Here is a 27,166-nt window from a genome sequence, read left to right as displayed (position 1 = left end):
ATGAACTGTAATTAATATTTTTGATATTAAGATGAAGGAATAAGATGTTATTTTTTCAAATGACAAAAACAATCATTGAACTAAAAATTTATTAAGTAAAAATAGAGCTGAAATTTAAAATCAATAAAGAGTTGGAAAAATAAAGTTGAGGGGCCGGCCCCATGGCCACGTAAAGTTTGTGCACTCCACTTCGGCAGCCTGGGGTTTCACCAGTTCGGATCCTGAGTGTGGACATGGCAGTGCTCATTAGGCCATGCTGAGGTGGCTTCCCACATGCCACAACTAGAAGGACCTACAACTATGTACTGGGGGCATTTGGGGAGAAAAAGCAGGGGGAAGAAAAGAAGAGATTGGCAATAGTTGTTAGCTCAGGTGCCTAAAAAATAAAAATAAAAAAGCAAAAAGTTGAGAAAATCTCTTAGAAAATAGAACAAAAAGATCAAGAGATAATTGGGAGAGGGGAAAAAAAAGGAAAATTAGAGGCTTAGTTCAGGTGGTCCAGTGTTTGACTAACTGAGGTTCCAGAAAAAGAGAGAAAACTATGAGCAGGAAATTATCAAAGTAGTAATATAAGGACATGCCTAAGAACAGAAGGACATACATCTTGAGTACTAGTGATATTGAACCTGAAGTGAGTTCGTTCACCCATTGCACAGCAAGCCAATCTCTGACACCAGGTGTAGTGGAAGAAAGGACTTTATTATTGAACAGCACTGAGCAAGGATAAAGGGCAGCTAACACTGAAATCCCAAACTCCCCAAGAAGCTAAAAGGAAAGGTTTTTATTTGGGGTTTTAGGTAGGGGAGGGGGAGCATATGGCCTTGCTTGTCATAACTTTTCCACCAACCTGTCTTTGGCCTTGAGACTACTTGCAGAGAGGAGGGAGCCCGTGACCTTGCTGGTCAGCACCTTTCCCACCAGCCTGTATCTCCTTGTGGGGAGGAGATAACGAACCGGGTGCTTGTCCTTAGCTGTGTCTGTCTCCATGGAGGAGAGTGGATTCTGGAGCCAGGAAGCCAGAGAGTAAGCAGGGAATGAGTGCTTTGGTTTTAACCCCATGTATGCTGGGTTTAATGTGGGGGAACCAAAATCAGGGCAGGTGTCACTAGCGAGTGAAAAAAATGAACCTCATGAAGGCATATTATCATAAAATTATAGAACACCAGGGATAAAGGGAAAATTCTTTAAGCTTCCAGAGTGAAAACAAAGACCACATACAAAGGACCAGAAATTAGAATAGTATCGGCCTTGTCAACAGAAACTTGGGAAACTAGAAGACAATGGAGCAATGCCATAATTTCAAAGAGAAAATTTACATCTTAGAATTATAGAACCAGAAAAACTTTCAATTAAGTGTTAGGATAAAATAAAGACATTTTTAGACATGCAAAATCACAAAAGATTTGTTTCTTATACACCCTTTCTCAGGAGTTACTGAAGAATGTACTCCACCAAAGATGAGTGATTAACTAAGTAAAGGAAGATCTTGGTCAAGAAAACAGAATCAAAACCAGAGACGTATGGAGGATGTCCAAGATGACAGTGAAGGAAAAATCCCAAGACAGCAGCAATGCAGGACACCTAGACAACAGGCAGTCCAAATTGAAGACAGTGGGTTTCAGGAAAGATGTTTTAGGAAAGGGGAAAAGAAAATAACTGATAAATGATCTGACAGGTTTAATCATGTGGAAAATTATATCAAGAGGTTTTTATAAAGACATCAGTGGATGTGAGAAGTCTTAGCCATAATTTCAAATAAACTACACAAATAAAAATCTGAGGCAAAAGGCCTCCAGTTGTCACTCCCATCCTCGCAACAAGAAAGCTGCAAAAACTGAAAATCAACAATTCTAAATCAATTGAGATGTAGGAGAGTTGAGATCTTAAAAGAAAGTTGAGGTCACAGGGTAAGCCATTGCCCCAAAAACTGAAGGGAGACGTGTAGATGCTAAGAATCATAGATTACCTAGAGCAGAAGCCTCCTGCTGAAGTCAGTATTGTTAGGAACACTTAAACTGTAAATGAGGACTTGCCAGAGGCTCAATGTGAGCTAGGTCAAGTCTTAATGGGGCCCCTACACCCTCATGAGCTTTGCCTCCAGTAGCCTCACAAGGTTCTCAGAGTAAAGATCGGAGAAAAATCTCCTGGTGTTCTGGCAGAGGGAGGGGGAAAGTAACCATTTGAAATAAGCTCAGAATACTCCCTAACAATGGCTTGGCCTCAAGGTAAACTATTTTACCAAAGCGTAAGCAACTTGGGGAAGGGGAATACCCAACTCCAGCCCCCTTTAGCCTTCCTGTCTTACCTAAAAGGGTAGGAGGTAAAGCTAAGAAGCACAGCCCGGACACACAGACACGCTAAAGTAGTGAGATGTAATTATAGTGTTGTAGAATACTCACCCCCCTACCCACACACACATACCCTACCACCACACTAATCCGGCTTTTGTATAACAGTGGATTACTGCTAAAAGAACTATACTGCTCAGACCCTATTTTAAAAGAAGTCTCTAAAGAAACTCCAAAACAACAGGGTACAAAAACAAAGACAATAGAGGAAATTTTAGCTTCTGATACCTACAGCTTTAACAAACAGTAAACACAGCCTAATTCCTAGCCAGATAAATGTAAAATCTACACTAAAAGCTTAGTTATCTTAGTCCCGTTTACATAATACATCATGTTCACTTTCAACGGAAAATTGCAAGACATGCTAAAAGGCAAAAATCACAGCTTGAGGAGATGATAGCAAATATCAGAACCAAATTCAGATATGGTAGAGATTTGAGAATTATCAAACTGGGAATTTAAGATAACTATGATTAATATGCTGAGGATTCTGATGGGAAAAATTGATAATATGCAAGAACACGTGGGTAATGTAAACATAGAGATAGAAACTCTACGAAAGAATCAAAAGGAAGTGCTAGAAATCAAAAGCACTGTAACACAAATGAAGAATGCCTTTGATGGACTCATCAGTAGATTGAACACAACCCAGGAAAGAATCAGTGAGCTTGTAAAACTGAAATGGAAAGAGAAGAAGGAATGAAAAAGATGGAACAGAATATCCAAGAACTGTGGAACAGTGACAAAAGATGTAATCTATGCATAATGGAAATGCCAGAAGGCAAAGAAAGGAAGGAAGGAACAGAAGAAACATTTGAAGTAATAATTGCTGAGAAGTTTCCAAAACTAATGACAGACACCAAACCATACATCCAGAAAGCTCAGAAAACACCAAGCAGAATAAATACTAAAAAATCTACACTTCACATATCATATTCAAATTGCAGAAAATCAAAGAAAATCTTGAAAGAACCCAGAAGACAAAAATACCTCACCTATAGAGTAACAAGGATAATAATAGTATCAGATTTCCCCACAGAAGCCATAAAAGCAAGAAGAGAGTGGAGTGAAATATTTAAAGTGTTGAAAGAAAAAAAATACCAACCTAGATTCTGTATCCAGTGAAATTATCCTTCAAAATTGAAGGAGAAGTAAAGACATTCTCAGACAGACAAAATTGAGGAACTTTGTCGCCTATAGGCCAGCCTTGCAAGAAATGTTAAAAGAAGTTCTTCAGAGAGAAGGAAAATAACATAGGCCAGAACTCAGATCTACATAACGAAAGGAGTACTAGAGAGGAATAAATGAAGGTAAAATAAAATCTTTTATTTTTCTCATTAATTGATCTAGCAGATAATTTTTTTTTCAAAATAATAATAGCAACAATGTATTCAGTGATTATAGCTTATGGATAAGTGAAATGAATGATAGGAATTTAATAAAGGAAAGAAGGAAGGAATTGGGAATACTCTATAATAAGATACCTGCGCTACTGGTGAGGCAATATAATGTTATTTGAAAGTGGACTTAGATTAGCTATAACTATATATTGCAAACTCTAGGACAACCACTGAAGACATTTTTAAAAGAAGTATAATTGATATGCTTAGAGAAAAGAGGAAATGGAATCATAAAATGCTCAATTAAAACTAGAGAAGGCAGTGGGGGCCAGCCTGATGGCATAGTGGTTGAGTTCTCACACTACGCTTCAGTGGCCCAGGGTTCATGGGTTTGGAACCCTGGGCGTGGACCTAAACACTGCTCATCAAACCATGTTGTGGTGGTGTCCCACATGCAGGGTGGAGGAAGATTGGCAACAGATGTTAGCTAAGGGCCAATCTTCCTCACACACACACACACAAAAAAAGCCTAGAGAAGACAAAAAAAGAGTAGAAAGAAGACACTAACCCAACTGTGTCAGTAATTACTTTAAATGTGAATAGTCTAAATATACTAATTAAAAGACAGAGACTGCAAGAGTGGATTAAAATGTGAAACCCAACTATATGTTGTCTACAAGTTTGATATTGTGATGTAAGAAATACATATTCAGTTTTCATTCCCAGTTCCTGTCATGGAGCTCCTAAAACCCTCATCACTTCTGAGTGATAAGAGTGAGAGGAAAATCTTTTGTTACTCATAATAAGCCCCTTTCAAGCATACCTAAAGTTGTGTTAATGAGTTACTTTGTAGGCCCCTAGACAGCTTCAAGATGGGAGCTGGTTGCCAGAGGAACTAACCATGTGATTTTTTGTTGTTGTTAGTGCTGTTTGAGTCCATTCTAACCCCTAGTGACCCTTTGTACGGCAAAAGGGTCTTTTTGCACCATCCTCTGTCTTCCAGTGCTGTATCAGACAATGCTTCCCTGCTACTCATAGGGTTTTCACGGCCTGTTTTTTCAGAAGTGAGTGACCAGGTCCTTCTTCCTAGTCTGTCTTAGTCTGGAAGCTCCACTGAAACCTGTCCACCATGGATGACCCTGCTGGTATTTGAAATACCAGTGGCATTTTCAGCATCACAGCAACATGCAGCTGCCACAATATGACAACTGATAGATGGGAATGTGAGGACCCGGACCACATCAGTGGGAGCACCAAATATTAACCACTAGACCACCAGGGCTGGCAACCTTGTGATTAGAGGGTTGGAATTTTCAGCCCCACCCTCTCAGGATCCAGGGAGAAAGGAGGGACTACGGATTAAGTTAGTCAATGATTGGCCAGTGATTTAATCAGTCATGCCTACATAATGGGGCTTCCGTAAAGACCCTAAATGAAAATGAAGGAGTTCAGAGGGCTTCCAGGTTGGTGAACACATCCGTGTGCTGGGAGGGTGGTGCACCCCATACTACACGGAGACAGAAACTCCTGTGCTCAGGACCTTCTGGACCTTGTCCTATGCACTTCTTCATCTAGCTGTTCATTTGTATCCTTTATAATAATTGGTAATACTAAGTAAAGTGTTCCCCTGAGTTCTGTGAGCCATTAGAGCAAATTATTGAGCCTGAGGAGGGGGTTATGGGAAATCCTGATTTATAGTCAGTTGGTCAGAAGTATGGGAGGCCTGGACTGGCAGTTGGCTTCTGAAGTGGACGGCAGTCTTGTGGAAGGCTGAGCTCTTAACCTGTGGAGGTCTGTGGTAACTCTAGGAAATTAGTGTTAGAATTGCTTGGTTTGAGGAAAAACATACACATTTGGCGTCAGAAGTGTTGTGAGTAGAGAAAATAGGTTTCTTGTAACAAGAAAACAAATTCAAATATAAAGACACAAATTAGAACGATGACTAAAGATATATCATGATAAGACTAATAAAAGAAAAGCTGGAGAAGCTTTCAGACAAAGCAAAAGACACTGTTAAGGGAATGAAAAGACAGGCCACAGACTGGGAGAAAAATCTTTGCAAAACACCTAATCTGATAAAGGACTGGCATCCAAAATATAGAATTCTTACTCTTATCATCCAAAAAGAATTCTTAAAATGCAGAATTAAAAAACAATCTACTTTGGAGCCAGCTGGGTGGCGTAGTGCTTAAGTTCACACACTCTGCTTTGGCATCCCAGGATTCACAGGTTCAGATCCCGGGCACAGACCTAGCACCGCTCATCAGGCTATGCTGTGTCGGCATCCCACATAGAATAGAGGAAGATGGGCACAGATGTTAGCTCACCGACAATCTTCCTCAAGCTAAAAGAAGAAGATTGGCAACAGATGTTAGCTCAGGGGGAATCTTCCTCACCAAAAAAAGAAGAAAAAATCCAGTTAAAAATTCAGCAAAGGGGCTGGCCCGGTGGTGCAGCAGTTAAATTTGCACATTCCACTTCGGCAGCCCTGGGTTCACTGGTTTGGATCCTGGGTGCAGACATGGCACCGCTCTCCAAGCCATGCTGTGGTAGGCATCCCACATATAACGTAGTGGAAGATAGGCACGGATGTTAGCTCAGGGCCAGTCTTCCTCAGCCAAAAGAGGAAGATTAGCAGCAGATGTTAGCGCAGAGCTAATCTTCCTCAAAAAATAAAAAAATGAACAAAAGAAATCCTAGACTTCAAAATATGTTACAAAGCTATAGTAATCAAAACAGCACGGTACTAGTACAAAAACAGGCACACAGATCAGTGAAACAAAATTGAAAGCCCAGAAATAAAACCACACATCTGCGGACAGGTAATCTTTGACACAAGAGCCAAGAGCATACAATGGAGAAAGGAAAGCCTCTTCAATAAATGGTGCTGGAAAAGCTGGAGCCCCATATGCAAAAGAATGAAAGTAGACCACTATCTTTCTCCATACACAAAAATAGACTCAAAATGGACCAAAGACTTGAAAGTAAGACCTGAAACCATAAAACTTCTGGAAGAAAATATGGGCAGTGCACTCTTTGACATCAGTGTTAAAAGAATCTTATCCAGTACCATGTCTACTTGGACAGGGGAGACTTAAGAAAAAATAAACAAGTGGGACTTCATCAGACTAAAGAGCTTCTGCAAGGCAAAAGAAACCAGGATCAAAATGAAAAGACAGGGGCCGCCCCGTGCTGAGTCATTAAGTTTGCTCACTCTGCTTCGGTGGCCCAGAGTCTCACCAGTTCAGATCCTGGGTGCGGACGTGGTACTGCTTGTCTGGCCACGCTGAGGCAGCATCCCACATGCCACAACTAGAAGGACCCATGACTAAAAATATACAACTATGTACCTGCGGGCTTTGGGGAGAAAAAGGAAAATAAAGTCTTTAAAAAATAGCAACAACAACAAAAAGATTTTAAGAAAACGAAAAGACAACCCACCAACTGGGAGAAAATATTTGCAAATCATACATCCGACAAGGGGTTAATCTCCACAATATATAAGGAACTCACACAACTGGATAACAAAAAAACAAACAGCCCGATCAGAAAATGGGCAGAGGAGATGAACAGACGTTTTTCCAAAGAAGATATACACATGGCAAATAGGCACATGAAAAGATGCTCAATATCACTAATCGTCAGGGAAATGCAAATCAAAACTATGCTTAGATATCACCTTATGCCTGTTAGAATGGCTATAATCACCAACACAAAAAAATAACAAAGGTTGGAGGGGTTGTGGAGAAAAGGGGACCCTCATACACTGCTGGTGAGAATGCAAACTGGTGCAGCCACTATAGAAACAGCATGGAGATTTCTCAAAAAATTAAAAATAGAAATAGCTTAGGATCCAGCCCTGCCACTACTGGGTATTTATCCAAAGAACTTGAAATCAACAATGCAAAGAGAGAGGCTTATGTGCTCCTGTGTTCATTGTAGCATTATTCACAGTAGCCAAGACGTGGAAGCAACCCAAGTGCCCGTCGATGGATGATTGGATAAAGAAGATGTGGTATATATACACAATGGAATACTACTCAGCTATAAGAAATGACAAAATCATTCCATTCACAACCACATAGATGGACCTTGAGGGAATTATGTTAAGTGAAATAAACTAGTCAGAAAAGACAAACACCATATGATTTCACTTACTTGTGGAACAAACAAACTTACAGACAAGGAGAACAGTTTAGTGGTTACCAGGGGGAAGGGAGATGAGGGGTGGGCACAAGGGGTGAAGGAGTACACTTATGTGGTGTCTGACAAATAATAATGTACAAGTGAAATTTCACAATGTTACAAACTATTATGAGCACAATAAAAAAATAAATTTAAAAAAATCATCAAAAAAATGAGCAAAAGATCTAAACAGACACCTTACCAAAGAAAATATACCACTGACAACTAAGCATATGAAAAAGTGCTCAACATCATATGATATTTATATTGTCATAATAATGAAAACGTAGAGAATGTGACTTTTTCTTTCTTTCTTTCTTTCTTTTTTGGTGAGGAAGTTTGGCTGTGAGCTAACATCTGTGCCAGTCTTCCTCTATTTTGTCTGTGGGATTCCCCCACAGCATGGCTTGATGAGCCAGTGTGTAATGTCTGCACCTGAGATCTGAACCTGTGAACCCTGGGCTGCCGAAGTAGAGCACACGAACTTAACCACTACGCCACTGGGCCGGCCCCAGATGTGACTTTAATTGAAAATTATAATGTAATTTCTGAGAGACTGGAGGAAGAAAAGCATTGCAGACCTATTCTCATCTATCACAATAGAAATCTGTGTAACAGCAGTGAACATCCATGCTCCTATCTGACGGCATTTCCTCCTCTCATGTACCCAAGCCATCTCCCCATGTCTCCTGCATCATCAGATTTTGCTTTGCAGCAAGGTCTTTCCCGTCAACAAACTAGTATGCCCTTAGTTCTTGTTTCTTAACACACACACACACACACACACACACACAGTTATTGATCCTAGTTGCCCTGCCACTGCAATTCCATTTCTTTACTTCCCTTTACATCAAAACTCAAGTTTTCTGTACTCCATGTCACCAGTTCCTCTCCCTCTTTTCTGTCCTACCATCCACTCCATTCAGAGTTTCACAGCTACTGTTGTGCTTAATTTGCTCTTGTCAAGGCCACAGTGACCTTTACATTGCTATATCCAGTGGTCAATTATCATCTTATCTTCCACCATCTTTTCATACAATTAATTGCTCCTTGATGTATTTTCTTCACTTGGCTTTTAGGGTACCACTTTTTGAATTTTCTTTCTATGTCATTGGTAGCTGCCTCTCAGTCTTCTTTGCTGGTTCTTCCTCTTCTCTTGATCTCTTAATGTTAGAATGCCCCCATATCTCAGTCTTAAGTACTCTGCTCTTCTCTGTCTGCCCTCAGTGCCTGGCTTATCACATCAGATATCAAGGCTTTAAATACCATGTAAAAGTTGATGATTCTCAAATTCATATATCCTAGCCCAGACTTCTTCCATGAACTCCAGATTTGTATATCCAACTGGCTACTTGACGTTTTCATTTATTGTCTTATCTCAAGCTTAACATATCCAAAATTGAACTACTGACCTTCCCCTGAAAATCTGCTCTACCCAGAACCTTTCCCAACTGAGTTGATAGCAGCTCCATATTTCTAGTTGGGAGTTGCTTAGGCCAAAAACCTTGGAGTCATCCTCGACTCTGGCCCTGCTGTCTTACACCTCACATCCAATCTTTTGGGAAATCTTGATGTAATTAGAAAAAATCCACAAACCTGCCACTTCTCCCCACCTCCAGTGCTGCCTTCTTGTCTGGATTACTGTTGTGGCCTCCATACCTCTATCCTTGACCCTCTGCAGTCTAAACAAAGCAGTTAGGATGATCCTTTTAAAATGGAAGTTCAGTCATGGTACCTAGTAGCTTCCCATTTGGACAGATTTCTTAATTTCTGTGTGCCTCAGTTGCTTTATCTGCGAAGAGAATAATACCTTCCTCAAGGGATTGTGGAATTCAATGAAGTAATAGCACGTGAAGCACTTATTTAACACTAACCTGGTGCAGAGAAAATAGTAAAGTTTAGCTGCTGTTCTTACTACTTTTATTTCCAATGTATTCTCCAAATCAGAAGCCTACTTTTTGTCTCCTCATCATTCCTTCAGTGCTTGAGGTGGGAGGGTTCTGTAGGAATATTTGGATTCTGAGTACCTGGCTCGTTGCCGTCAAGCAAAATCTTCAATCTGTTAGTACTAGAGAATAGTATGTCCAGAAACGCTGTTCATTTAACCAAGGGAAATTCCATTCCTAACATTGCTGTTTTCATAAGCGAAGCAGTATTGAGTTTCCTGCACCACATAGGAATTGCTCTGTCAGTAGAAAGTCGTCTTTTCATCAGTACCCTAGTTTCTAACTTTTGAAGCATTTTTTCCCTAAAGGATAATGAAAGGAAACAGCTTCCTTATTTTTTGATTGAGCCTTTTATCTCCTGTCTTTTCCTGACTCCTTTTTGGTTTTTTATTATTTTTGTGACATCACACATTTAGGGTTTTTTTTCCCCCCCTTCATATAACCCTTCCCTCTCTGGACCTGTTGATGGCGTGGAGGAAACTTAAAATATTTAATGTTCCCACTCATATTTTCTATCATCTTACTGGGTTTTACAACAGACCAAAAAGAGAATGGAAGATTTAACTGTAAGAATTGCTAATGGTAATAAAATGCAAAAAGTGTGGGATAATGGAGAGTGCTGGCCTGGGACCTTCTGAGCCTCGCTCTGCCGCTAACTAGCTGTATGACCCCCTGGGCTTGCGCTGACCTTCTGCTTGACTTCTAGCAGAAGAGGCTAGCTGAGAGGAGATTCCGTTTCTGGGAGTTGCAGAGGATGTGAGGAATGTAAGAAAAGTTGCTTGGGGCCCTAACCCACTAACAGTGGAAGAAGGACTGGGGCAAACCAAACTTGTTCTGATTCAATACAGCCGCCAGGGCACAGGACCCTAGGCCTGAGCAGCTTATGCCCTAGGGGCTTGCAGGGTGGGGGTTGTGACTCAGTTCTCTGAATAGAGGAAGAAGGAAAGATACCTGAAAATCTGGTAAAAAACAAAAACCAAAAAACCCTCCTAGTGGCTTGAGCCCCAGCACTGATGGGTGTCTGCTTGCCCCGCAGATAGTAGACGGGCACGATAGAAGTCAGTGTTAACATGATACACAGCTTCTGGGACTCAGATACTTCCTGTATCAGAAAGCTAGGATAGTAACACAATGTTACATATCAGTTATATCTCAATAAAACTGGGGGCAGTGGGGGCAGGGAAGAAAGCTGGAACAATCTCTGGCTTGTGGTGTTGGGGTACAGCAAACATGCAGATTCTTTAGGGAGCAGCTAGGCCATCCCCACCCCCTCTACCCCCACTACAGTGACCTTGGGACCATCTGCAGGTATGAAAGAGATGGTGGTAGCTTTTGAGACACTCCTAGCTGCTGCATTGTTACCCAGAACCCACCTCAGCCTCCAGTGTGATGCATCTCTCAAGGAAAGCTTTATCCATAAGCCTGGTATGTCTGCTTTAATTTAGCCTTCCCAGGACAGTAGCAGAGACCCCAAAGAATAGACCAGGCTTTAGAAATTGTGGAGAAAGAGACAGGAAGAAAATACGTTCATTCTCTGAATCTCAGAAGGAATGCTGCTGCTTTTGCAAGTGGATCAGTCGTCTTATAACCAAGTAAAAATCCTTTAGGTTTGTAGGCTATGGGATTCACCGTTTATGAGGTTTCTTTGTGCTCTAAAGAGCTATCCAGTGGCACTCCTCCCAATAACGACCCGTAGTTTCTTAGCCTAGCTCCTCGAGTCCAGCAGTTATCAGACTTTTCCTAATGGAAACCTTCACTCTTGATTGACATGAAAGTTCCCTTTTTTTTTTCCTTTGCTGTTGCAGTCTTGAAACAAACATCTTTGTACTCAAAGTGTGTATGTGTTAGCAGTGAACTTTTAGTATTAATCTGTTGGCTTAATTTGTTCAAATTTGTTATTGAAGTTTAACATACATACAGAAAAGTACACAAATCATAGCTCAATAAATAATCATAAAATTAACTCACTTTCATAATCACTACCCATATCAAGACAGAAAATTACAAGCACTCTGGAAACCTCCCTCAGCCTCCCTCCCCGTGGCTCCCACATCCCTGCTCCCCAGAGTAAGCAGGATCCTGAATTCGAACATCATTGAGTTGTTTTGCCTATTTATGAGCTTTAAAATTTTTAAATGAAGACGTAATATATTATTTTCAGGGGTGTAGCTTTTTTCCCCTCATCCTCACGTGTTGGGATTTATCTGTGTTGTTGGTATGGTAGTAGTTCATTGTTTTACTTCTATATAGTATACCATTATATACATAAACAACATTTATTTATTTGTTCTAATTGCACTACTTTGCATTGCCACCTTTGTTATAAACCAAGGATCTGTATACAAGGGGCTGTTTCTGAACTCTTTATTCTGTTTCATTAATATATTTGTCTGTCGTTATGCCAAAACCTTGCTGCTTGCTGTCTTAATTATAGCTCTATTTTATATAGTATAATTAAAGCTGTGTAATAAGAAGTTGTACTATCTGATAGAATAAGTCCTCCCACTTTGTTCTTTCTAAGATTACCTTGATTATTCTTGGTCCTATGCATTTCCATGTAACTTTTACAGTCAGCTTGAAACTGCCCCCCAGCCAAAAAAAAAGCATGCTAGAATTTTGATTGGAAATCCTTTGAGGAGAATGGACATGTTTGTTATATGGAATCTTCCAATCCTTGAAAATGGTATGTCTCTCAGTTTATTTGGTCTTTAATTTCTCTCAATAATGTTTTATAGTTTTCTGTGTAAATATCTTACACATCTTTTATTAGATTTATTCTTAGGTATCTGGTGGGTTTTTTTTATATGTTATTATAAATGGTATTTTTAAATTATGTCCTAATTATTGCTGATATTAGAATCAATTTATATATTAAAACATGTTTAATTTTAAGATTTTACAAGGTTAAAAGTATATATCATTTTAAGAATCATTTAATATTAAAATTATTATGGGAATATTGGATACATAAAGGAAAGGAGAGTTGGAGGTTTCCTGGAGAAATCAGGAGGATTCCTGATTGTGTGAGTTGTATGGATTCTTTGCTGCTTACTGGAGAGGCCTGGCCTGGGCCTCACTTTCTCTCTCAGCTGAAGTGATCGGCACTTGGAGTGTTGGGATGCATTTTTTTCTTCTTCAGATACTCTGAGCCCTCTCCCAGCCAGCCTCCACTTGGGAGCACAGACAAATGTGGAACAGATGGGATCGGGGTGAATGGCGGTGTCACTCCGTCCTTGCTGTGGCTGCTCTTGAACTGACAGGCTTCCCTCCCATTCTAAAACTCGCCAAGAATGAAGGAGTAAACCCATCCACCATCAAGCGCTGCAGGCGTCCTAAAGTGCTATAACACTGCCTGTTTCCTTAAACTCATACGTGACTTTGTTTTTCCAGGTCTATAAAGGAGAATTTCAGCTACCTGAATTTCTTAAAGAAAAGCCTCAGGTACTGTATCTGCTTCCTCCTCTTGATGTATACAGCAGATGGGCTCTAGCATTGAAGTGATCTTTTTAAAGGGATAATGATATGTGCTGATGGCAGAAAAATTAGCCTTTGGTGATTGTTGGTTTTAACAATAATTTAGCATAGTCTTCATTTCAGAGAGTTCAGTACCTTCCAAAACTAGGGAATACTTTATGAATAACTAAAATCCAGTTGCTTGAGGTCACTCACAAGGCACACAGTATCTCACATGTGAAGAGCCTGCCTTGGGAAATCTGCTCCAGCCTTCTTATATCTAGCTTGAAAAAAAGTGTACAGCCATACTTTGTTCTTATTATATATATGTCCATGGCCTTTTGACTTTTCTCATTTGGAGCCTAGAAGACTTGTCAATACATTATACTTGGCCATTGGCCCTCCACTGCAAAGTCCTCCAAGTTGGGAAAGGAGAGTTTGAAGCTTATAACTTTTACTTTTTTAAAAATTGATTAAAACAGATCCAGAGTTATCCTTGTAATGTCACATTCTCATTTACTTGGATTCCAGTATTGTTTCTTGAGTTGAAAAGAAACAGTAGTGTTATGGCTGACATGCCTAGAGTAGTCCAAAGTGTCCTGCATCTTAGCATCATCTTCCATTCCTATATAGTAGCAGGGAAGAAATTGATAGCTACTCCTTGAGCCCAGCAGTGGACTTCTTTTTCTAGCGTAGTGATAATGCATGTTGCCTCCAGGCTGCTGCTATCAGCAATTAGTTCGTTAATAGGAAATGAAGGCCACACTGAACTCAGTTTCTAAAAACATTCCAGATATGGGTTGGTGAGGGAAACATACCAACTCACAGACTCTGTGTGAAGTCATGTTGCCTGAAGCAAGCCTGGAGTAAATGGGCTGGGCTCTCGTAAGAGAAGCTGTGTCTCACACCAGTGTTTAAGGCTCTGTCTTCCCAGATTCTTGTCTGTTAACAATCATCCATCAATAATTGATACATATTACTTGAGAATTTCAAACTACTTTCAAGGCGTATTCTTATTAGCATATCTTTGATTTTAATCAATCCGTCTATTCATTCATTTCATTTATTGAACAAATGTTTACTGAATTTCTGTTATGGGTGAGAAATTGGAAAAAGTCCTCAGTAGTCAAAGGGAAAAAAAAATCTTCTCAAGGAGCTCCTAATCTATTCAAAAGACTGATAAACTTTTACAGACAAGGGAGTGGAAGGCCCTGAGCCTGGGCTGGGCGTGATGTCCCAGAAGCCTGGATGGATTTGTGAACAGACTGTCACTCACTTACGGCCTATGGCAATTGGAGCCAGAGAATAAAATTCAAGAGTATTGAAGGAATGTCAAATCGAAAGGCTGTTTTGCATATTAAGTCTGAAGGAGTCAAGAAAGGGAATTTGAGACTAAAACTAAAGGGACACTCAAAGCACACACAAGAATCATTTCCAGGTGGGTTATAGACCTAAAGGTGAAAGGCAAAATAATAGTTTTTAGAAGACAATAGAGGAGAATATGTTCATCACCTTAAGAGGGGAGAATTTCTTAAACAAGTTGTAAAAAACACTAATTATTAATTTTAAAATGGATAAGTTGGACTACATTAAAATTTAGAGTGTTTACTTATTAGAAAGCATCTTAGAGTAAAAAAATAAGCCTTGAGTTGGAGAAACTATTTGAAACAAAGGACTCATCTGTAGAATGTAGAGAATTCCTACAAATCAATAAGAAAAAGATGATAAAAAATTAGGCGAAAGGCTTAGCAGATACTTCAAGCCCCTTATTCTGGTTAGTTTCATTTAATGCATCAGACACATATACTTAGAAAAGAGCCTATAAAAGACTTTGGTTTAACTTCAAATGAATGAGAAAACAAGCCCACAGAACCTCAGGTTGGATATTTAGCTAGAATGGCTCACAGAACTCAGGAAAGCACTGTACATACGATTACAGTTTTATTGTAAAGGATACAAATCGGGACCAGCCAAATGAAGAGAACACAGGACAAGGTCTGGAGGGTCTCAGACAGCGAGCCTTGGTGCCATCTCTCCATGGAATCAGGGTGTCTCCCTCCTGGCACATCAGTCTTCTCCAGCTAGGAGGCTCCACTGAACTTCTGCATCCAGAGTTTTTGTTGGGGTCTAATTACAAGGGCATGATTGATTGAATCATGGCCATGTGATTGAATTCAATCCCCAGTCAACTTCCCCTACCCAGAGGTTGGGCTGACTCAAAGCCCCACCCCTCTAATCACACAGTTGTCTTTTGGTGACCAGCCCCTATCTCAAGTCATCTCATCTCTTAGCATAAACTCAGATGTGATCCAAGGAGCTCATGAATACGAAAGACCCTCCTATTACCCCAGAAATTCCAAGGATTTAGAGTCTCCCTACCAGGAACCAGGGACAAAGACCAGTCAAATTCTTTATTATGCAAAAGTAGCACACTGAGTTCATTACAAAGTCTGTGATCAGAGCCTGAAAGTTACACCTGATATTTCGAGGGGGGCAGTCACTTTTCATGCTGACTTCAAGGACTTTAAAACATCTTTTGCTTCCTTCAGCAGACTGAGCAAGTGGAGTAGCAGAGCCAGGAGCCTCTTTCTTACATGAGGTGAGAGTTGGGGGACATTGCTGGGTCTTTTGGGTTTCCCTGCTCAGACTCTCACTGGAGGCAGCATAGCCGGAGTGGAGCGCACAGCTCTGGAGTTAGTCCACCTGGGTTGCAATCTTGGCTCTGTGTGGCATGGAGCAAACTACTTAACTTCTCTGTGTCTTAGCTTCCTCATCAGTAAAATGAGTATAATAACTAAGAGAGTGGTAGTAAGAATTAACCATAATAGTATCTGCAAAAATCATGGCACATGATTGGTTGTTATTATTGTATTGGTTGTTATTTTCAATATGAAGAGGGGTTTAAAATAATGAAATATTTTAGCTGAAAGAAACCTAGAGACCATCAAGCCCAGCCACCTGTTTGCTCATAAGGAAACTGATCCCAGAGAGAACTTATTTGTTAAGGTTGCATCACAGGTAGAAGCCCAGGACTAGAGAACATCGCCTCCTGGCTTCCAGCCAGGGCTTCTTCCACCATCCATGCTCCTTTCTGTGTGTGCTGGGCATGCAAATGTTTCTGCACTAATATTTTTGGGGGTTGGTTGGTTTTTCTGATCTGGCCTTGCTGATTTTAATATATTATGATCTCTTATGTTTGTAACCTATGTTGTCTCATTGTAGTTAAGGGTGCAGTGTGGGCTAGGCCAGCCATGCCTTATATCTGAGTAATCATCAGGTTCATGTCCAGGGACACCAGCCAATTAGTGGCAAAGCTAGTTTCTGAACCCAGACCTCTTGACGTAGTGCTCAGAGCTTCGCACCCCTCTTGCACACTTTTTTTTTTTTTTTTTGCTGAGGAAGATTCACCCTGAGCTAACATCTGTGCCAATCTTCCTCTACTTGGTATGTGGGTCGTCACCACAGCATGGCCGCTGATGAGTAGTATAGGTCCTCACCCAGGAGCCACACCTGGGCCACTGAAGTGGAGCATGCTGAACTTAACCACTAGGTCATGGTGCCAACCACTCCCACACTTTCTTAAGATTCTGTTTTGCTCTGAACGATGTAGTGATGCCTTAGATCATTTGGAATTTGAAAGCTTTTTTTAAAAAATCTGATGTTTTTCTTAGTTTTGCTTGCTGATTTTTATTTTTAGTTTATATAGTAACTGTGTACTCGGCGCATACTTTATACTGGGCATAAAATAGCAAACATTTTATCTATATAATATGTAAATGGTATATGACATATATAATACAATATGTATATAACATCTATGATAAATATATATATTATTCATTTATATATAAATGATTTCATTCAATTTTCAAACCACTCTGGCAAGTAGGTGGTATTCTTGTTGTACTGATGAGAAAACTTAGATTGGATAATTTGAATAAGAGATTTTTGTGACTGACTTTGTGTTAATGGATTGTAGATATAAAAAGCACGTGAACACTGCTGTGTCAAAATAATGGATGGCAGTGAGCTAATGATATTAACTAGGTTTCAGGGTTTGTGATTCCCTTTTTGCTAAGGAGCAAATGCTGAGTGTTAGACTTCCCCTCTATGGGTATGCATGGATGTAGCAGTTAACAGGCCTTGGATAATTTTGCTTATCCAAAATACTTCCAAATTTGTAGATAAATTCCCCCCCTGAAACGCACACACAGGAATTGATTGGTTGACCAGCTGTTTTACAAGACGGAACACAGTGTCGGTTGACTCCAGGCTTCAGGTTGCCTCCAAAACAGCATTTCATCCGTGTTTGTTTGCCAAGGCCTGTAGGTGTCCACATGCAGTGAGAGAAGGATTCAGGAGAAGCTAGGAAGACAGCACAGCATCTCAGGACAGATACTAGTCTTTCTTCTTGTCTTTTGGGTCCCTTTGGCATTTGAATGACAGTCACTGTGTTCTCTAAAGCTTCCTTTAAAGAACCTTAGTATCCATTTTGTCAAATGAAGAGTCAGCCTGTTGGACCCCTGGACATTTGACGTCCATACCAGTGCCCCTGAAGTAGCTTCGTTTGCAGATGGCAGTGGCAGTCATTTAGAAATGGGCAGAAGCAGTCCTTGCTTTGGCTGCCATCTGCTTGTTTTGCACAGAGAAGCTGCCGGCAAGCATCTGAAAGCATCCCAGACTGAGGGAGGGTGTACCTCTCCGGTGGTCCTCCTGATGCAGCTGTTCTTGGAATTGTTGATCCTCCTGCCCCGCTACCTGGCTGATGCCAGGCTCACAACTGGGAAGAGGGCACTGTGGTGCCGGGGAGGAAGAGCCGCGACTCTGCACCTGTAACCGAATCCTGTCTGTCTGCCCTAGGAAGACAGCTGCCTCTTCAACAGAAGGGAAACTTCTAGGACTAGCTGTGCCCTGCGGAGACCAGTGGAGTACATGTACCATGGCCCACATCTCCCATTCGTTTGCCAATCTCCTCCTGCTGAGAAAGAAGGTGGGGTGTCAGTCCACCTCTGGGCCTTCCCGAGTGGCCTGCGTTCTGAGTACAGTGCTCCTGATCCTAATTACACGCATAACCCTGTGGATACGGAGCCCAGAGGGGATGTGTATTTTCTTCTGTTAAAACTGCTCTGGTCCTCATCTTTTCTTATCAGATTCTAATCTTTGGTTTCAAGGGGAGGGCTTCAAAATGGGATTCTTAAAGCAAAATTGGGCAGTTTCGTCTTGAAATAGGTCGTCTGTACGTGTTCTAATGTTTTGTAGAACACTTGTCCCTGTTGAAATGTATTGATGTGGATAATGTTAAATGTCTTAATTATTTAAATAATTCATTGTATTGTTTCTGAGAAGTTGGGGAATTACCATATACATTTACAACTTAATGACTTTTGTATTTTATTTTTCAAAATAAAAGCTTTAAATGTGAAACATTCTGGTAGTTTACATGTTTTCATTACTGCGGTTTCAGAGGAGAAGTGAGACCATATCAGGTGGTGATCTGATAAACCAGCTTCTTCAGTGGCTGTGTTGTAGCTGTCCCCCTCTGTGCATCTTACTTCCTTAGTGAAGGTTTTGCTGTAATTTCTTTCAGAGAGGCCTGCTACCATCATCTGTTTTTCTCAGAATCTTGTTCTTCTGTTTCATATACATATACAATATACATACTGTATTTAAGGACAGAGAAGTTACTGTTTCCAGCTGTTTTCTAGAAGCCATTGTTATAGAATATAGAATGACCATATAATAATAGTAATTTCCATTTATTGAGTGTCTTCTATGTGCCAGGCACTGAACAAGATATTTTATATGTTATCTTATCCCTGGTCCAAAACTGTACCTCTTCCAGTCTCATTCATCTCACTTATTACAATGCTTTCTACCCAGTCACTCAAGCCAGAAACCTGAGTCATACTGCATTTCACTCCTTCCCTCCCTTTTCTCACCCACGTACAAGATCTTTGATTCTACCTTCACAATATTTCTTGAATCCCACCCTTCCCTTCAGCTCCACTGTCCCCACCCTAATCTAAGGCATCAGCGTCTGTCACTTAGACTACTGCAATAGCTAGCCTCCTGAACAGTATCCCCATTTCTGCTCTTGCCCCCCTCAAATCTGTTTAGCGCACAGCAGAGTAATAGTTTAAAAACACGCATCTGGACATGACCCTCCCCACTTAAAACTTTTCAGTGGCTCACCACTTTGTTTACAGTAGAGTTCAGACTCCTGCCGTGATCCGGTTACTGCCCTCCTCTCCATCTCGTCGCATGCCCTCCTCCCCCACCTCACCCCTCGTGCTCTAGGGTTCTTTGCATTTCTTGGAACACACCAACCTTTTCCTACTTCTGCACATATTATTCCCCTCCCCTGAATCTTCTTCCCTTTGCTCTTTGCCTGATAGCCTCCTTTTCAATTCTCTGGTCTCAATAAATTTCACTTCCTCGGAGGGACTTTCCCTGACCTCTTGAATGGGAAGTGGTTGCCCCCTACCTGCCTTCTTCACCTTATCACACTTTGCAGTTTTTAATTTGTTTGTTTACTTTTTTTTTATTATCTGTCTCTGTCGTAGATGGAAAGTTCCTTGAAGACATAGACTACCTCTTTTCTTGTCCATTTTTGTACCCCTGACACTCAGCAAAAAGTCTGGCACATTCTAGGAACCCAGCAAAATACTTGGTAAATGATTAATCCTCCTAGAAGCCTCTGACATATCATTTTACAGATGAGGAAACCGAGGCTCAGCCAGGTCATGTCACTTACCCGAGGCACCTCAGCTTAGTGCCACAGTGGTGACCTGGCCACAGTGGTCAGGCCCAAGCCTGACTGAAACATTCTTTCCACTCCACTCCTTCGCCTGTCCCCTTCAATTTACAATGAATAGAGCTGCCAGATCAAGCCTCTGTTCAACACTATGTCGTAGTCACTCCTTTGTTCAAAAACCTTTGATTCTCCAATACCTAACACATTCCATCTAAACTAGTGTGCTCCACAGTCTGGCTCCATTACTCCCTAGTTTATGGTACTCTTCCTTCCTGTCTCCTTACACTCTGTTCACTTTCTGCTGCTTCCAGATGCCTATAAACCCAATGCCTCTCCCCTCTGCCTGGGAAATCCAGCCTCATTAAGGGCTCAGCTCTCTTAAGTGCCATTTCTTGTTACTCAACTCCTTCAACGTCCAAATAGCAATAAAATCAGCTTCAGCATATCGTTATATATGTATATTATAGGGGAAGAAGGAGAATTCTGCCCCTCCCCCCACTTCCCTCTGGTTCTTATGGCTAATCAAAAAATTAGAATGACATAAGGCAAGTTAGCTGGACAAAATAAAACAAAGTTTAATATGTATACTTGGGAGAAATCCAGGAAACTGAGCAACTTTCCAGAATCGCCGAAGTTGCCATGTCAAATACATCTTCAGCTAAAGACAAAGGAGGATGTTGACAGTAGTGGTTTGGAACTTCAAACAGGAGGAAGGCAATTTACATAGAGAGGGAAATGCAGATGTTTATTAGACAGCTGTTTGCTGGGCCACCTATAGAGAATGTGGGCTGAGAGACAGAACTTTGATGAAAGTGGGCTTGTGGGTGCCTTTTCTGTTGCCCCTGTTTTACACTGTACTATGGTTGTCTCACGGTATTAGCTCCTTCCCGGAACAGACCTTCTATCTTAAGTTCTTTCAGGCATGTTGGGGGAAGGTCAAATGTTATTCTTGAGTCTTCTGAGCCTTTATTGTCTTCAGTTCAAAATAATCTGCGTACCAGAGTGCCACATCTTGGAGCAGCCAGCCATGAACCCCATCTGTAGACGTATATGTTTGTTTTTTCTTGCTTGTATCCTGTGTTAGTCTTATGTCACTAACTTTGTTGGGAGGAGGTCATGCACCCCTCTAGAGCTGATCAGAATGGGAGGGGAGGACATCTTTATAACTCAGCCTGATTCCAATATTTGCCCCTAAAGGAACATATGGTTTTCATTCCCCACACCTGCCCACCCCTGGAGAATCCACTTTTCTGGATGGGAGTGTATTGGCATAGGAAAAGGGCAGAGAACCGCTGCACAAAATGACAAAGAGGAACCACGGCACAGCTGGCCTGAAGAAGCAGGGGCTGTGGTATCTCCATCCCTTCTGACGTCCCTTCTTGCACAAAGCCTTGTATCTTTCTAGTCTGAGCACATTGTGTTTGAGGCCTGTGAAGGAAAACATTTCTGTTCCATATGACATCTTAGATCACCTTTATGAAGATGACTATATTTGTGAAATGTCCTGATTTGATGGAATCAAATGGAACTCCTTTTGAACAAATGGAAGATGGCTGGAGTTGAATTGAAAAGAGGTAACTGGGTAAGGGACCAGGGTAGATATGTGGCCTATGGCTATCAGAGAGCTTCCTAGAGCCAGCATAGCCATGGCCACAGCCAGCAGGTGAACCTGGGAAGCCAGGGAGAGGCTGCTGTCCTCAGTGGCTACAGGAGAAGCTTGGAGAGAGCATCACCCATGAAGAATCATAGAATTTTAAAGTGAGGAATAAATCTTAGTAATCACTTAGTTAAGCAATTACTTTAATAACACCTATCAAGAACTTCTCATGGTCCAGGCCCTGTGCTGACCTCTTTACATGTTTAAATTCATTTAATTCTCATAATCAACCTCTGGGATGCATACTGTTACTACCCACATTTTACAAGATGATGAAACATTGGCTCAAGGGGGTAAAGTACCCAATACAGCTAGTGAATGAGCAAATCGGGATACAAATACAGCAACCTGGCTCCAGAGCCTCCGCCCTTAACCACTCTCTACCTCTCAATAATCATCATTATACTAGAATAGAAACTGGTCATTAGCATTGAGTGACAGCTATTTAAGTACCTCCCTTGTGCTTAGTAATTGAGTGTGCCAAGAAGTATAGGCAGATCACTGCCCTTGGAAAATGATGGTCTTGGTTAAAATTTTTTAAAAAGCGCATAAAATAATTATTTCAATCTCTAGCTGACAAAACTTATAGTACTACCTACCAAAACCTGGTAGCTAGGTGATAGATAAGTAATGGTCTAGGCAAGTTTCCATGCAGTGTTGGCCCAAAATCTGTATTTCTAGGGAGCTAAAACTCCTAGGGCCCTCTGGGCTTTTTTCTCTAGCAAGGTCAGTATTTTCAGGCTTGAGTTCCCTTTTCTGCTTGCTTGTTACTATCCTACAGTCTTCTGCAGAGACTTTTCATGTCTTTGCATAAAGCAGAGCGCTCCCTTAGTTACTCTGAACTGGGCAAAAGAGGCAATTTTTATTCATTTTGGGTTTAAGTGCTAACAAGGTAGTTCATTATTTAGGTATTGAGTGTGTGTGTAATCTTGTTAGACATAAATGACTTTGATCCTCCCTTTGGAGTTTGTTGATTATTACTGAAGATCCAAAATTGAATAATTTTCACAATAAAACCATTATTTTTGTTGTTATATACTGTAGAAACGGCTTTATGCATGGCCTTGCCCTGAGGAGGAAGACCCAACATGCCCTCTATTGGCCAAACATGGAATGACTGCTGAACCTATGAAAAAGTTTTAACGTTGAAAGAAGGAAATAATCAGGAATGTGTGCAAAGCTTTCTCTACAGAGATGCCCATTGCAATGTAATTTATACAAACAAGAAATTGGAAACAACCTAACTAAAGAGGATATTAGTTAAATGAATTATGGTACAGCCACATAACAATACTATTTGGCTAATATTGTAGAAAAATATTTAATAACATGGAAAAATGTTCACGTTATATTAAGTGAAAAATCTGAGATCATGAAGCTGTTTAGTATGATCCCACTTTTATTATTTGAAGGATCGCCAGGAAAGTAAATAGAATAGCTAAATTGATAGACAGCTGAAAGGATGTGTGCCAGAATGTCCCCAGTGGTGTCTCTGTGTGGCGGAGTTGTGAGGATCCTTGTTTTCTTCTTTCTGCTTAACTCTATTTCTAAATGTGCTACGGTCAACATGAATTACTTTTGTAAAAAACATTATAGAGTTTTTTTAAAGAAAGAAATCGTGAGATTGAACCCCAAAACTGGGGTCTAGAGTTGCGCTGTCACTTCCCCAAGACTACACGTCTCGTTAGACCTCAAGTGGACCTGCAGTTCATTGATTTTCTGATGTCTTATTATTTAGCCAACTCTTTTGAGCAAAACTAGTGATATTAATAATCTTCAAGACTTGACTATTGATTGTTCTTCACAAATGGACAACTGAGACTTGAATCAGAAATGAAAGCAAGGTATCAGCTAGTAGGAGTTTCAGATGAAGCACATTTGAACAGATTGCGGTGGGTTAGCATTGACTCATTTCTCTTATGCAGGGGGTGGCAAGCTACAGCCAGTGAGCCCAATCTGACCACACTATCAGTTACGTCTTGTCTATGACTGCTTCCCTTTAACAGCAGCAGAGTGGAGTAGCGACAGAAATTGTATGGCCTGCTAAGCTGTAAATATTTACTATCTGGCCCTTTGCTGCCGATCTTGCCTCTTATAGGTTATTTTAATCCTCTGTTGCCTCAGGTTTTTTTAATGAATGTCTCACTATGCCTTAATGTTTCTAGCCAACCGAAAAGACTCTCAGCTGGCAATTGCAAACACGTCAGTGCTAGGAAGCACCCCCACCCCCACCCCCGCAAATGGCAAATTGTTTTTCCCTGATGCCCTTTTATTACCTCAGAGAAGCAGGCCCCTCCCAGCCTCAAATTTAATGCATTTTCTAAGTGGGTTGGGATGCCTGGGGGAAGAAGGGCTGTGGAACGGGAGAGAGGCCCCAAGAGATGGGGACATTAGGAGATAGGGTGCATTTTATCAGGGCGTAGAGGATAATATATTTCCAGTTAAATTCTTTGTCCACTGGATGGAATCATATTGAAGTAATAGATATTTAAACTATGAAGTGCTCAAACCTGAACTGATCGACCAGTGAAAATGCCACACAAACTGGGCATGAGGTGGCAAGGAGAATTGGGGAAGTGGCTGCAACACACTCACCCACCTACTGATGAGATTTGACCGTAATGCTTCCAGAAGTGAATGGAACAAGAACTCAGAGACATAAGAGATGAGAAAGTAATATGCCGTAGTAGGTAGGACAACCATGGACCTGCAAACCAAATTCGTAAAAGACTATTTTCGTGGAATTCTGGATGTTTTATTTTTGCGTGTATATTTTATGTGATTTCTGTTTTATTATAATTAAATGATAAATGAAAATATAAAACAATAGTCATTAAAAGCCTATATGTAAAGAGCTTGGGATGGGAGCACTTCAGGGCCCATGTCATCTTGCACAGTGAAGATATCCATGATTATTAGTGTGCACCCCAAACTAAAGAGCCCTCCCTTAATGGTCTGCTCTGGGTAAGACCCCTAAGACATCCCACTACTTGAGGGGAGCTCCTTCCCACCATCCCAGCATGATGGCATCCTGGAATTCCCCACCTTTATGATATTAATAACAGCAATTCATGCTTCTATATTACTAAGAATACCAATAAAATAGATTTTAAAAAATCTATGGAGAAGTAATTATTTGAACATGATCATAGCACAAATTTCTTTCATGTGTTCATCTCCTGAGTTCCTACTATGTACCTACTATGGGCCTTAGAGATAGTATTTATTAAAGAGATTAATAAACAGCAAAATGGATGCCCTCACCCTGCTTTTTGACATCCAGAAAGCTAGAGATCAACACTGGAACCTCTGCTACAACCGCAGCAAAAAGGAAAAGTTTTAACACTTCCACGTCCAAGTTTACCCACCAAAAGAGCAAGAAGCATGGCCTCCAACTCAGTGTGCACTTTCCCCCTCCAGATCGCAAGGGCATTGATGAAAGGGCTTGGTGAAAGTTAGATCACCTGTGGAACCCGGGATACACGATACTCTGGGAAAAGTAGCTTTTAGATTTTAAGCTTCCAGCACTCAGTGAGGCACACTTAAGGGGGTCAGAAAAGAGGTGAGAGAACCACTCTGAACAGCCACATTTACCAAGTGGACAATGGGAAGAGAATTCCAGGCTAAGGAATAGCAGTAGTTTATGAGTGGGGTGATTCAGAGGCTGGGGGGAGCTGAGCTGGGTTGAGAGCAAGTGAGCCCTTAGTCAAGCTTTTGTGCCTTAGGAAGCTGCTGGCAAACAACCTCCTCCTCAAGGATGGGAGGGCAAGGGAAGGCCAACCTCCAACTCCCTCTCAGTCACACTTTTCCCTTTGTACCCCATGAATGAGGAAAAGGAATTGAGAGAATTTGAAGAAATAAAGGACGATAAACTGGTGGGAAGATGCTGAGTTAGGTTTTGGACATATTAAGTTTGAGATCCCTTGGGGACATCCAGTTAGAGATGCCAAGTAGTCAATTTTATGTAGGATAAGGATCTGAAGTTTGGGGGGAAAAGCTGAGCTGGAAATTTAAATTTGAAAATCTTTAATGTATGGTGGTTGAAACCAGACGAGTAGATGGAATGACCTTGAGAGTGCATGTGGAATGGGAAAGAAGGAAACCGAGGACTAGTTTTGGGATCCAACATCACTGAAGAAAGGAAAGGGAGGAGGGGCCTGCAAGGGAGAGGGAAAACAATTGGAAAGAGTAGGAGAGCCAGAGGAGAGTCATGGAGTTCAAAAGAGGAAGGGATTTTAAGAGAGAAACTGGTCAATGGTGGCATGCTTCAGACAGTTCAAGAAAGACAAATCTTTGGGCTTGGCAATTAGGAGAAAATGCTGATTCTTGGGGAGAGTAGTTTCAGGGAAGTGATGGGTCAGAAGTCTAACTTGCAATGGGGATAAGGAAGTAGAAGAAGCAAGTTTGAACTATTCTTGTGAAGATGTTGACTACAAAGGGACAAAGAAGGTGTGTTATGTAGAGAAAAATGCAGGATTGAGGGAAAGTTTTTGTTTGTTATGATAAGAGAGACTGGTACATAAAATAGGCCGCAGCAAAGAAAACCATATAGAGGGAGAGACTAAAAATTCACGAGAGAGTGGGCAGGACCAAGATGGCGGAGTGAGTGGGCTTCTTTGTCTCTCCCCCTTCGAATCTACAACTAATTGGACATTCACCAATTAACAAAGGATATCCAGATAGCATCTCAAGATGCCTGAGAGACTCGTGCTGCTATACATCGGAAGGCGGACGGACTTCTCCCCTGGAGGAGGTGGAAATAGGTGAAAACTCTCCGACACCCGACCCCCAGACAGCCTGGTATCTGCAAGAGGCTTTCTTCCAGCAGACTCCCCCATAGCATCGCCACGCACCAAGGGCAGGAGTGTGCACTCACTGGCGGAGCAATGGTGGAAACAGGTGACAACAGCCCTACCTAAGCCCCCCGTGATTACACCTAAGCCCAGGGGGAAACTCCAGGGTCCCACACCCACCGGCAGGGAAAGCCTCTGCTCGCCATTAGCAGAGAGGCCCCTCCCAGCATTCAGAACAAGGGGAAGCTCCCAGGGAGCAGATTCCCTGGCAGGGCACCAGCCCATCAGCTGCTGCCAGGTCCACGGTCTCTGGCTGTGCACAGACGGTGCAGGAGGCACCCAGACTTCCCATGGACGTGCTTGGGGACTGGGTGGAGCTCCAGCACTCGGCTCCATGGCCCAGGGGGAAACTCCAGGGTCCCACACCTGCTGCAGGGAAAGCCTCTGCTCACCATTAGCGGGGAGGCCCCACCCAGCATTCGGAACGCCAGGAAGCTCCCAAAGAGCAGAATTCCCCACAAGGCAGCAGCCTGCCAGCCACCGCCAGGCCCACGGACTCTGGCCATGTCCCAGACGAGGCAAGGGGCTCCCAGAGATTCCGTGAGAGTGGTGTGGGGTTGGGTGGTGCTCCAGTGGAACAGCTACGTGGCCCGGGGGGAACTCCAGGTTCCCACAGCAGCCTCAGTGAAA

General features: G+C 41.6%; 1 protein-coding gene across 17 annotated transcripts in view; it reads left to right on the top strand.

Annotated features, from left to right (window-relative positions):
* TPST1 (tyrosylprotein sulfotransferase 1) overlaps positions 1–27,166 on the top strand; it is a 187,923-nt gene that overhangs the window by 150,251 nt on the left and 10,506 nt on the right. For 4 of the 17 annotated variants that reach the window (XM_070567857.1, XM_070567853.1, XM_070567854.1 and 1 more), the window contains 3 exons: positions 13,210–13,260; positions 15,825–15,871; positions 18,137–18,696. In XM_070567857.1, the coding sequence (XP_070423958.1) occupies positions 13,210–13,260; positions 15,825–15,842 (69 nt within the window). In that variant the 3' untranslated portion in view covers positions 15,843–15,871; positions 18,137–18,696. Of the gene's footprint in view, positions 1–13,209; positions 13,261–15,821; positions 15,872–18,132; positions 18,697–27,166 lie in introns of those variants that run through there. The other 13 variants (XM_070567852.1, XM_070567850.1, XM_070567851.1 and 10 more) reach the window with 5 other exon arrangements.

The sequence above is a fragment of the Equus przewalskii genome, chromosome 12 (assembly GCF_037783145.1).
Source record: "Equus przewalskii isolate Varuska chromosome 12, EquPr2, whole genome shotgun sequence".
In the NCBI taxonomy this organism is placed as follows: Eukaryota; Metazoa; Chordata; class Mammalia; order Perissodactyla; family Equidae; genus Equus; species Equus przewalskii.
The sequence above is the reverse complement of the archived record's forward strand: the minus strand, read 5'-3'. Positions and strand labels throughout refer to the sequence as shown.